This window comes from Tenrec ecaudatus, chromosome 17, assembly GCF_050624435.1.
Source record: "Tenrec ecaudatus isolate mTenEca1 chromosome 17, mTenEca1.hap1, whole genome shotgun sequence".
NCBI lineage: Eukaryota > Metazoa > Chordata > Mammalia > Afrosoricida > Tenrecidae > Tenrec > Tenrec ecaudatus.
In genome coordinates this window covers 62215056-62227345 of record NC_134546.1, presented here as the reverse complement: position 1 = coordinate 62227345, position 12290 = coordinate 62215056, and the positions used below count along the sequence as shown (strand labels likewise).

The following is a 12290-nucleotide window of genomic DNA, read 5'->3' as shown; positions in this document are numbered from 1 at the left end:
TTGGGGTCCGGCGCGCGCGCTGCGTGCTTCGGAAGGTCGGGTTCAGCACCTCGAACAGCAGTGCCTGCGACTCTCCCCCTCCCCCACAGCCTCGGGTCCTTCCCCTCGCATTCTCGTCTCGTTCCCCCTCCCCCCAGCCGTCTGGAAATGGGCAGTGACCGCCCCTCCCCAGTCTCCCAACCCCTCCCCGCGCTGCCCCAGCCCGCCCGCGTACATGCGCGACTGAGCAGAGGGGCGGCGGGTCCCCGAAGTCCGGACTTCAGGACCCTGGCCGGCAGGGTGGGCTGCGAGGGTGACTGAAGGCGCACGAATCTGGGCGCCGAAGAGCCTGGATTCGACCATGGCGTTGCTGTGTGGCCTTGGGCAAGTCCCTCTCCTTCTCTGGGCCCACGTCCTTCCCATTCTGTAAATGAGATTGGGTTCATAACAGCTGGGGCAGTCCAGGAGTCTCCATTACTTCTTTTACTTCCCCAAACCCCGGGGGCTTTTGTTCGGGCGCCAGCACGTGTCTGAATAACAAAGGCGCCCGTCCAGGGGGGCGAATGAGCTTGGACTCCCCTTGCCAAGTTTCCCCGGAGCGCCCGACTCTGCGCGCCCCGCTGGGCGGGCCAGAGCGGTGGCGGCGGCGGCGGCGACAGCGGCGGTGGCACTGAAAATGGCTCATCTGCTCTCTGCTTTTTCTGTTTCGCAGGAGCGGCGGCATGGAGGCTCTCACCACTCAGCTGGGGCCGGGGCGCGAAGGCAGCTCCTCGCCCAACTCCAAGCAAGAGCTGCAGCCCTACTCGGGTTCCAGCGCTCTCAAACCCAACCAGGTGGGCGAGACGTCGCTGTACGGGGTGCCTATCGTGTCGCTGGTCATCGACGGCCAGGAGCGCCTGTGCCTGGCGCAGATCTCCAACACCCTCCTCAAGAACTACAGTTATAATGAGATCCACAACCGCCGCGTGGCCCTGGGCATCACGTGCGTGCAGTGTACGCCGGTGCAGCTGGAGATTCTGCGTCGGGCCGGGGCCATGCCCATCTCGTCGCGCCGCTGCGGCATGATCACCAAGAGAGAGGCCGAACGCTTGTGCAAGTCGTTCCTGGGCGAACACAAGCCACCCAAGCTGCCTGAGAACTTCGCCTTCGACGTGGTGCACGAGTGTGCGTGGGGTTCTCGCGGCAGCTTCATCCCCGCGCGCTACAACAGCTCGCGCGCCAAGTGCATCAAGTGCGGCTACTGCAGCATGTATTTCTCACCCAACAAGTTCATCTTCCACTCGCATCGCACGCCCGACGCCAAGTACACGCAGCCCGACGCCGCCAACTTCAACTCGTGGCGCCGCCACCTCAAACTCAGTGACAAGTCGGCCACGGACGAGCTGAGCCACGCGTGGGAGGACGTCAAGGCCATGTTCAATGGCGGCACGCGCAAGCGGACCTTCTCGCTGCAGGGAGGCGGCGGGGGTGGCGGGGCTAATGGCGGTGCTGCTGGACAGGGGAAGGCTGGTGCTGGCAGTGGCGGCGCAGGTGTCCCCGGGTGCGGCGCAGAGATGGCCCCAGGTCCGCCACCCCATAAAAGCCTGCGCTGTGGCGAAGATGAGGCGGCTGGGCCTCCAGGGCCACCTCCTCCCCATCCGCAGCGCGGCCTGGGCCTAGCTGCTGGAGCCGGCGGCCCCGCTGGCCCCGGAGGACCTGGTGGGGGCGCCGGCGTACGCAGCTACCCGGTGATCCCGGTACCCAGCAAGGGCTTCGGCCTCCTGCAGAAGCTGCCCCCGCCGCTGTTCCCTCATCCCTATGGCTTCCCCACGGCCTTCGGTCTCTGCCCCAAGAAGGACGACCCGGTGCTGGGAGCGGGCGAGCCCAAGGGCGGCCCAGGCCCCGGTGGCGGTGGGGCTCCGGGTACTGGCGGTGGCGCAGGCGGCCCGGGAGCTGGCCACTTGCCCCCAGGGGCCGGAGCGGGCCCCGGCGGCGGCGCCATGTTCTGGGGACACCAGCCCTCCGGGGCAGCCAAGGACGCAGCAGCCGTGGCCGCGGCCGCGGCCGCAGCCACCGTGTACCCGACGTTTCCCATGTTCTGGCCGGCGGCGGGCAGCCTCCCGGTGCCGTCCTACCCTGCTGCGCAGAGCCAGGCGAAGGCCGTGGCAGCGGCTGTAGCGGCGGCGGCGGCAGCCGCAGCGGCGGCGGCGGGTGGCGGCGGCCCGGAGCCCCTGGACGGGACGGAGCCGGCCAAGGAGGGCGGCTTGGGCGCGGAAGAGCGCTGCTCGAGCGCCCTGTCCCGCGGGCCGCTGGATGAGGACGGCGCCGAGGAGGCGCTGCCACCGCCTCTGGCCCCGCCGCCGCCGCCGCCCGCCCCGCGCAAAGGCTCCTACGTGTCGGCCTTCCGACCGGTGGTCAAAGACGCCGAGAGCATCGCCAAGCTCTATGGCAGCACCCGCGACGCGTACGGTGCGGGGCCGGCCCGCGGGCCAGGGCCGGGAGCGGGGGCCGGCGGGGGCTACGTGAGCCCGGACTTTCTGAGCGAGGGCAGCTCCAGCTACCACTCTGCCTCGCCCGACGTGGACACGGCTGACGAGCCTGAGGTGGACGTGGAGTCCAACCGCTTCCCCGACGACGAGGTCGCCCAGGACGAGGCTGAACCTGGCGCGCCCAGCTTGGGAGGCGGCCCCGACGGCGACCCGCTGACCGGACCGCCGTCCGCCACCTCCTCGGGCGCTGACGGCTCCGCAGACTCGCCCGCGGGCAGTAGCCCCCAGCCCAGGCGCCGCCCGGGGCCACCTCCCTCCGGTCGGTCCGCATTCGGGGACCCGGCAGCCGACGACGTGGTTCGGAGACCAGAGAGGAGCCCCCCAAACAGTGGCTATGAGCTGCGAGAGCCTTGCGTGCCGTTGGGGGGGCCCGCGCCGACCAAGGTGAGCCCCGCGCCCGCCCCGCGGGGGGCGCCGCCCTGCTCCTCGTCCGCGCCGCGGGGAGGCGGGCCAGGTCCCGGCGGTCTGGTGGATCTTGTTCTGCGCGGCGGCGGTTCGAGCCTCACACCCTGGCTGCTCCCAGCGGGCCCGGCCTCGGGCGCACTGTGGAGCTGGGCTCTCTGGGACCCCCGATGGAGGGTTTCAGATGACCTGGGGGAGCTGCCCGGGAAGCGAATTTAGGGAGTTTGTGTTGAGGACAGAGCCACCCCCGCCCCCGCCGCCTCAGACATAGAGGAGTTAGAGGGACTGGAGGAAAAAAGGGGGGAGGGAGAGCTTAGTACGATGGCCGGCCAGAGGGCTCCCTCCCAGAGGGCGTCGGGGGTGGGGAAGAAGAGTAAGGAGAGGGGGTCGGCGCTTCCCCCACCAGCCGGGACCTAGCAATACAGGTCGGGATCCCCATAGCCATCCCCGCCCCCTCCCTCAAGCTCTCCGGGTGTCATCCCAAGAGCCCCATCTTGGTGGGAGGCAGTGGAGACTGCGTAAGGCGGGAGCCCGGCTGGCTCCGGCATGGCGGGGTGCGGGGGTGGGTTGGGGTGGGGTCTCAGGTGACAGGGCCGCGTCGTGGGTGGGGGTGGGGGTGGAAGGTACGGCTAGGCCGAAGCGAAGCGTTGCCCTCTTGAATGTGGGGGCGAACATCTGTATATTTCCATTGGGTTCATTAAAACACGAATCGTTAACCGGATGCAAACGGCGTCATTTATGCCGGGGACCAAGCGGGCGCGGGTGGGCTGGAAACTGTCGAAACGGAGGCGGGCGCCGGGGCCCCCGGTCCGGACCTGGGAGGTGCTTTGTCTTGGGGGGATGTGCTGGCTACGGAGGGCCCTGGCTCGGCCTCACGGAGGCAAACTCTCGGGTCGCCATCCGTGGCATCAGCGTCGCCCCCGGCGCGCCCCCCTTCGCCACCCGCTCGGTGTCCCTCCGGGACCGTGGCGCGGGGCTGGGCGGCCGCGGACCGCTACCAAGCGCCCCCTAACCGCCTGTCCTTTCTCGGCCGCCGCCGCAGGTGTACGCGCCCGAGCGGGAGCAGCACGTGAAGAGCGCGGCGGCTACGCTGGGGCCCGCAGCCTCCTACCTCTGCGCTGCGGAGGCCCACGGTAACGCCCGGGGCCTCGCGGGCCGGGCGCGGGGACTTCCGCGAGGCGGGGGTGGGGCGGAGGGAGACCGATGCCTGCAGAGGGAGCAAAGAGGAAGAAAGAAAGAAAAAAACAATACTAATAAAAGGGAAAGCAAAGCGAACAACTTCCACCATTCGGTTACTAAAAAAAAGAGGGAAAAGCACGCCCTGCGCACACGCGCGCGCGCACACATGCACACACACACACACACACACACACACGCACTGGGTTAGAATCTTTTTTAAAAATAAGGTCTGGCTGAAGGACCTCCCATTTGTTCAGCAAGTGGTTTGGGCCGTGGAGCCTTCAGGGACCCAGCCAGGTGTCAGCCCAGCTCCGGGATGGGGTCACTGGGAGTCCCAGAGTAGCTGCGGTCCTGGTCAGGGCCACCCCACAGGTGCTTCCCACAGGGGAGGGTTTGGGGACTTCAGAAATCCCAGGGGGCCCAGGCAGCCCGCTGAGGATAATTCGGTGCCCCACCTGCCACCCCCATCCTACTCCAACCCTTACTGCCCTCAGGTCGATGCAGGTGGCCGCACGCGCTCGCGGTGCCCCAGTATCTGAGCCCGATGTAGGTCGCTGGTCCCCGGTGGGCTTGGCTCATAGGCCGGCCTTTTGCAGAGGCAGGGAGCGGCGGCGCGGAGGCGGCCCAGGAGCTGCCACGCGGCGATGGAGCGGGCAGCCCCAGGCGCAGAGCCTGAAGGCGCCCGCCCAGGCGCACAGCTTGGGAGCAGCAGCGGCCCCCACGCCTTTAAATAGGGCTCAACGCAGCTCAGGCAGGATCTCGGGGTCATGGCTTCTTTTTGAAACTTGGTTTATTCCCTTTAAGAGCCGGAGAAGGAAGACAATCACTCGACCGCAGAAGATTTGGAGGTGAGGAAAGCCTATCCAGACCAAAGGAGTGTCTCCCAGCCCAGTCCTGCAAATACGGACAGAGGTGAGCGCCAGGATCTCTCGCCCCTCACGCCCACCCGGGAGCCCGGGGGTCTAGGACGCTCAGGTTCCCAAGGACTTGCGTGGAAATGTGTCCGTGCAGTGTCAGCGGCCATCTGTCCTCTTCTCTGACTCGCGAAAATACTTCACTAAAGGCGGCGAGGGAGCCCAAGTTTCTTGAGTTGCTACTTCTTGATGCCTTTGGGGTTCTCTGGGCAAAAGGAAATGCTATACACCGTCGCCATTAGAAGACAGGTTACTTCCTATCCTGGCTGCCCCAGTCTGTGTGCCTTGGATCCACGACAGGAGGTGAAAAGGTCACAGAGCAACATCCGCCCAAATGGCAGGGCAGCCCCTGGGCTGTGCTGGCTTCCTCTAAAAGCAGAGGGTCTGGACTGGGCCCCTGATTAGCACTGCTCCAAGGAAGCCCAGTCTTTTCTAGGAGGGAACCCCTCTGACCTTTCCCCTTGTGTCCCAGGTGAAGAGGGGCTCACCTTGGATGTCTCGGGCACCCAGCTCTTGGAGAAGGATATTGAGAACCTGGCCAGAGGTGAGGTGGGGGTTGCACTGGGGTGATGGTGGGGGGAAACTGTCCCTTCCTGTAGATGGGTCCTTGCTCCTGTGTGGGAGAGTGTGGGGAAGACACTCTTGGGGGAATTTGTTCCTTTCCATTGAGTGGAGAGGACAAGGCATTATCCTGGTGCTGAGGTGTGAAGGTGTGGGTGGGGAGGTTGAGTGAGCCCCAGAGGTCTATTGAAAGTTTGCGTTCCCCGAGGCCTTGGAGGTGATCAGATGAGTGTAGTAAGAAAGAAAGAAGAAACACTTCTCAGAATGGATGGATGTGAACAACCAAAAGAGACCTTCTGCCCCACCCCACCTCCAATTTCCTGGAAAAAATGACTTTTCCTTTAACAGTGAGATTGCAGGGTAGTTGTTTTAGGAGTGAGTGAGGTGAACTATCTATCCCCTCTGGCATGAATGCACCACTCTCTCCCTATCTTCCCTCTACTGGGGGTTGAGCAAGAGTTTGTTTTGTTTCTAAGAGTGGGATTTGCTGCTCATCCTACAAACAGGGTGTGTGGGTTGAGGCACAGGGAAGGGCAGCCTGTCACTCCACTTTGCCCCTTAGCATTCCTGTAATTTATCTCCTCATGGAGGAGGGTCCAGATACCAACCATTCACCTGTAGGTCAAGACAGCCACTGGGGCTGGTTTCTGAGCGGAGTTGGGCCCGAAGCCCCTTGCAGCTCTCCAGCCCAGCTCAGGGATGGAGGAAGGAGAGGACTATTGTCCATCTCCCACTCTGCCCTGTTACAAAGTTTGCTCCTTAACCATTACCTCTCAAATCATTAGCTTTTTATATGGGGAGATGGGGTGTCTTAGCTTAGATTTGGGGTTCCAGAGACTTCCTGAAATTGTAGGCAAGGTCTTGTGAGTATGCGTTTTTGCCCAGGAAGATGACCCAAAGCTTTGAACAGACCCTCAAAGGCCTTGGGTACTTCTTTGCTTGGTCACTGGAAGGGAGGGAGTGGCTATTTCCTTTGAAAGAGGTTGAAAGGAAGCCCTCCTGGAGCCAGGGCCTGGCAGTTCAGTGTGTACTCCCTGACCCTGGAGGTAAAATTCTCTTAGGAGCTGAGAGCTGCCTTCCTGAATCCTGGGGCTACAAACGGGAAAGCCTGCGTGCTGGGGATCTCTGTCCCAGGGGTCCTAGGTCTGGGTGCCTGCCTAACTCCTAGAGACCTTCGTCCCCCATCTCACCTCCCACTGTCGCCCCTTCCCAGACGAGTTACAGAAACTCCTCCTGGAGCAAATGGAGCTCCGCAAGAAGCTGGAGCGGGATTTTCAGAGTCTCAAAGGTATCCCAGACTGGCCATACCGCCCCCTACCCCGTCTCAGTTGTCAGCCTTCCTGGCTCCCTTAGGGTGGGGGTAGGGGGTGGGGGCCTGCGCGGAGGTGGGTGAGGGGTGGACACTGGCAGCCGTCACAGCCTCAGAACTCTTGCAGTTCCGGGTTCTAGGGAGGCCCATGGGGAGGGGGTAGAAAGCGGGACTGGGGGAGGAGGCTGTGCGGAACAGCCCTCACTTAATCAATTTGCACAGATAATTTTCAGGATCAAATGAAGAGGGAATTGGCTTATCGAGAAGAAATGGTACAACAGCTGCAAATTGTCAGAGGTAAGCCGGGAGTCAGGTGAGCGCGTGCACGGGGCCGTAACTGCCTCTCGTCTGGCAGGAGCCGCAATGTTGGCTCAGTCATTTGGATTTAAATGGAAGGTAATTTAACAATTATTTTTTTTATTTAATATCCTTTGTATACTCTGATTAGCCTCCGAATGGCAAGCGAGCCCGGCAAACGGCTTGCAGGCATCATTACAGGGAGTGATTGAACTTCTTATCGCGGCAATTTCCATGGTTTCTAAATTAAAAATCGAGGCGTAAAATTACCTGGGAAGTAATGCCTAAGTTTGCTTTAATTTTGGTTAGATCCGTCTGCCTTTAAGCGCCATCTCAGGCCATTTCCTCCCTCCGCTAGGCTGCAGTTGGAGCGTCGGGCCTCCCCACCCCCGTCCTCCCACTCCCCACCCCCACCCCCAGTTTGTGGCGCGCAGCTGGGGCCTGCGACCGGGTGAGGCCCCGGCGGTGACCCTGGCCTGATTGCCGCCTGTGTTTCCTCACCCGCTGCGCCCGCGCCTTGTCTTCCAGACACCCTGTGTAACGAACTGGACCAGGAGCGGAAGGCGCGCTATGCCATCCAGCAGAAACTGAAAGGTGCGGAGTCGTGGAGACAAAGGCCCGAGGGGTGATGGGTGTTGGCCTGGCTCTGCCGGTGAATGAATGAACTGTGGGAACGAGTGGGTGGGCGGGGGGGAGCCGGGCCTACGTCTCTCATAAACTGAGAAGACCTCTGTGGGAATTGATTGCATTGGGGGACGCATTGTAGCAAAGTAGGGTAAAACGAGAGAGCTCCTTGAACTCCCAGAACTGGGAAGTCTGCCGTGGGGGCCCATTGCTGGCCGTGGGAAGACCGATCCTTTTCGCTGGGGCTCAGTTTCTTCTTCTGTAAATTGGGGCTATGGGATGGGGGCAGAGGGGCGGTGCAAGGAGGCTATCAGGTCTCCCTCCCCTGGGCTCCCTCCTTGTGATAAACGCGGCCGAGAACTTCTGAGCGAGCCCCAAACCCGTATCCCCGGAGCTGGGCTGGGCTGGGGGAGGGCGCCGGTGCGCATTGCGGCCGAGGCCGGCGAGGTGCCCAATGTGGTCCGTGTGTGCGGCTATCTTCCCAGAAGCCCACGACGCTCTGCACCACTTCTCCTGCAAGATGCTGACGCCCCGCCACTGCACCGGCAACTGCTCCTTCAAGCCCCCGCTGTTGCCCTAGGGCCGGCCCGGCCGCGCCTTCGCGCCCTCAAGCCATGCTGCTCCCGTCCTGTAAATACCCGCGGCCGCGGAGGCCCAGAGCGAGGAACAAGCCATTCGGATCGGACCGATGTAAATACGGCCTCCCGCCCGCCCGCCGGCTCCCTTCCCGGGCTCCCTGGCCCAGCCCCCACCCCCACCCCGGCTCCGTTTCCAAATGTAAATACTGCCTCACCCCAAGCCTGGCCCCAGGGACATCGAACCTCAAGGGCAAACTGGACCGAAAGAGGGGAGAAAAAGGGAAGGGGTGTGTCTCCCCCTTCCACTCTCCAGCCTTGAGCCCCAGGATTGTGAATACCATGCAGCAACTTCGCGGGTGTCGGCCCGCGCTGCCCAGTCCGGTCCACTTCTGACACGCTGGTTCCTAATGACAAAGTGGCTATGTGCAATGGATATAAATGTATTGTGAGTCTCTTGGTTCAGTATTGGGGTCACTTTAATTTGTCTTTGCTGTAAGTTATTTTGCCTCCCCTCCTGGCCCTACTTCCACTTCCGTTTTGCATCCCCATTTGGATTTTGCTTTGTCTATTATTTGTTGTAACTTCTTGATGTAACAGCACTTTAAAAGGGCAACAACCGACTCACGAGATGGCGGCCACCTTGAGCCTGTTTGGGGAAACCATCCTGTATCTGTGACTTTGTTTTGTTTTTAATAAAACAACAATGACAAAAACTGCGACTTCCTGGACTGTGGGGGTGGGGTGGAAAAGGGACGGGGCGGGGAGAGGAAGGTGGACTCTGCGCTTCACAACAGGTGGGCATCGGTGGTTGGGGGGCGCATTAATGAGCCCACCTCCCAGGGGTGGGAATGCCCCTCTGTGTTTGCGGCCTCAGAGGGGAACCGAAGTCCAAGTCTGTGACCCGGACTGGGCTCTCACCCAACTCTGGTCCCCGGTCCGCAGCAGCTCCCCCACGCTCCCAGTTTGTCCCTAGCACTCCCCGATAAAGACTCCCTTGCACCTTGTCCTCGGGCCGATTTTCTTAATTCTCTTCCTTCGAGTTCACGTGTGCTTGCCCCACTGGGGAAGTCGTCCCAGGAGCGCTCCTGGGCGTCGACAGCACTCTGGATGGGAGAGTTATCGTGTTCTGTCCATTTGGGGGTATCGGACGATAGGGGCGCTATGACACGAAGTCAATGAGTTTGGTGGGAACCCAAGCGGGATCGCAGACGTGGGGGCATTCAGGTGTACGTGCCACGCAGCCACTCCGGGTCAGGCTTGGAGCTGGGGCCAGATGGCACCAACCTGGGCGGGGGTTGCCCTGAGATGAGACCTCATTTGCCAGGGGTCCCTCTCGGGCCTCACTTTGCACGGAGAACCTGGGTCTGTGTGGGGACACCATCCCCTGTATCCGTGACTTCGTTTCTGTACAGTACTTTGGGGAGTGGGAGCAGGCAGGAAATGTGGCGGGGCGGGAGAAGTCACCATACGGGGGAATTGTTCAGGCCCGACTTCAATTTCGTCTCCTCTGCAAACGGGCGGAGGGGCTGGGTGACCGACGCCCTGTGAGCCCTGGGTACCACCTCGGTCAGGCCCTGCGGAACGCGACCGCCCCTGGGCGGGAGCAGAGCGCCCTGCGCCCTGCACCCCGGACCCGCGCGCCCGAGCGCCGGGAGCACAGATTTCGGGCGAGTCACCGGAGGGCCCAGGCGCAGCCGTCCGCTAGTGGCAAGGGGCCCAGCCGCACAGTCGAGGCAGGACGCCGGCGCTAGCCCCCTTGTGCATGGAGCCCGGAGACTGGATTCAGAAAAGAAGAGAAAGGCTAGGGGTGCAGGTCATCTCGCGAAGGACTGAGTCACCTCCAGACGCACCATCTGCAGTGCGCGAGGGCCCTCCGAAGGAGCGAGGACCATTTCTTGTGGGTGCGAATAACCTAGGCCCCTCCTCAAAGGGCCGACCGGGATTGAGGTAGCGGAGCAGGCGGCTCCCTGGGACGTGCCAGGGGCTGCGGGGGGGGGGGGGCACCAGTGGACGGTGGCGCCAGCCTTGTCCCCATCGCCTTCTGGGGAGCCCACTCTCCTAGTTTGTAAACCGGGCATCACAGTCACCATTCCGGCAGGAAGTGAGTTCCTGCGACGTTGCGTCCCACACAGAAGAACCTAGCAAATGTCCATGCCCAACACCGACTTCCAACCCCCGCCCGCAGTGCGGTCCCGCCCGGAGGGGCGCCCGGGGCGTGGGGGGCCGCGTCCGACGGAGAAAGCCCAAAGCCTCCGGTGCCTCGCGCCCCTCCCTTCAGAAGAGGTTTGTTCCCCCCCAAATGTTAATAACCAAGCGATTGGTAGGGATGTAATTATCAATAATTATACGAATTATTGCTGATTGCGGGGCTCGTAGCTACTTTAATTAGTTTACCAGATTCTAATTAAGTTAAATGAAACATTAATAGGGAAAATATGCTTTGGAAAACACACACACACACACACACACGAAAACACCCACGATTTCTTAAAAGTTTCTTTCTCGCCACAACGTTGCCACCTGGCGATTGCTTTTAGGCATTACAGCCAAAGTCCGAAGGCCCCAGACTGGGGCATCTGGGTTCTTTGAGAAGTGGCATTTGGGGTTGGGGAGGGGACCACGGAGCACCGGATGTTCTGCAGCTGGTCTCTCGAGGTGTCTTGCTGGGCACTCCTGACCTTTGGCAATGCCGACAGAGGTCCGGCCCCGATCCAGAGCCCAGTCTGAGGTCTTGGGCTAGGAGTCATCATGCCACACACACCCCAAATCCAGGATGGGAGGGAGAGTGAGCGAAGTGAAGTCAGAGCTGGCGGTGGAAACAGCATCAGGTGGCTTGATTTTTCCCTCCCCTCGGAGAAACCAGGAAGTCACCTCCATTTCCTCAGCAAATGCGGGTGACCCGTTGGCAAAAGGCATTTTGAAATACCCGTCCTACCTCGACTCCCCGTGGTGGCAGGTAACCTTCCCTCCTCCTGCGCTCTGCCTCTGCGCGGTACTTAGTTCCTGAGGCCACAGGGCCGCTCAGCTCCCTAAACTGCTATTGTTGTTATTGTGTCTGTGTCTGTTTTCGACGGAGTGTTAGTGTTCCTAAGACAGGATGCATCCTAGTCTTCTGGCGACTTCCCACACAGTTGCGGGACTGGTCCGAGTGAAGTAACTCCTAGATGCAGCTGGAGAACAGCTACCAAGCAGCAACACAACCCATTGCCGTGAGGTTAATTAAGTACGGGCTTGCATTCCGTATTCAGAAGACCCTTCCCTAACAAGATTCGCTTTAAGTGACAGACCATCAACCTAGAACAAGAAAACTTTCTTCCAGTTCCAATCACACCCACAGAGGGCTCGTTCTCTCTCTCTCTCTCTCTCTCTCTCTCTCTCTCTCTCTCTCTCTCTCTCTCTCTCTCTCTCTCTCTCTCTCTCTCTTTCTCTCTCTCTCTTCCCTCCCTCCCATTTTGCAAGGTCACCCTGCACATACATGTGTACCTATTCTTAGCTTGTACAAAAATTCCGTTCCTGCCTTTGAATGAGAAAGACCCACAAGAACAGAACCGGGCCTGTGTATTCTGTCTCATTAACCCTAACAAAACTCCCTCCTTACCCCTAGTGGAGGCTTAAGGTATAGTTCCAAAAAGCCAGACGTACTGCCATCCAGTGGATTCTGATTCATAGTGACCCTATAGGACAAGCAGAACTGCCCCTGTGGGTTTCTGAGGCTGTGACTCTTTATTGGAGCAGTGAGTTCTCCCGCTGGCCACCTGGTGGTTTGGTTTCAAACTAGTATGCCCCCAGGGGGTGGCTAAGGGCATAAATTCTATAAGCCATATTTCTAGGATCTTGACCCCTCTGCCATTAATTAGCTGTGTGACATCGGGCAAAGGGTCGCACCTCTATGCCCCAGTATATATAATATCCCCAAACC

General features: G+C 60.9%; 1 protein-coding gene across 1 annotated transcript; it reads left to right on the top strand.

Annotated features, from left to right (window-relative positions):
* Window positions 1-340: 340 nt before the first annotated feature.
* SKOR1 (SKI family transcriptional corepressor 1) lies at window positions 341-8373 on the top strand. The gene is given in 10 exon segments (XM_075535942.1): window positions 341-389; window positions 392-446; window positions 692-2891; window positions 3952-4042; window positions 4893-5000; window positions 5475-5546; window positions 6777-6851; window positions 7095-7169; window positions 7698-7763; window positions 8279-8373. Coding segments are annotated over 10 exon segments (2886 nt in total).
* Window positions 8374-12290: the final 3917 nt, after the last annotated feature.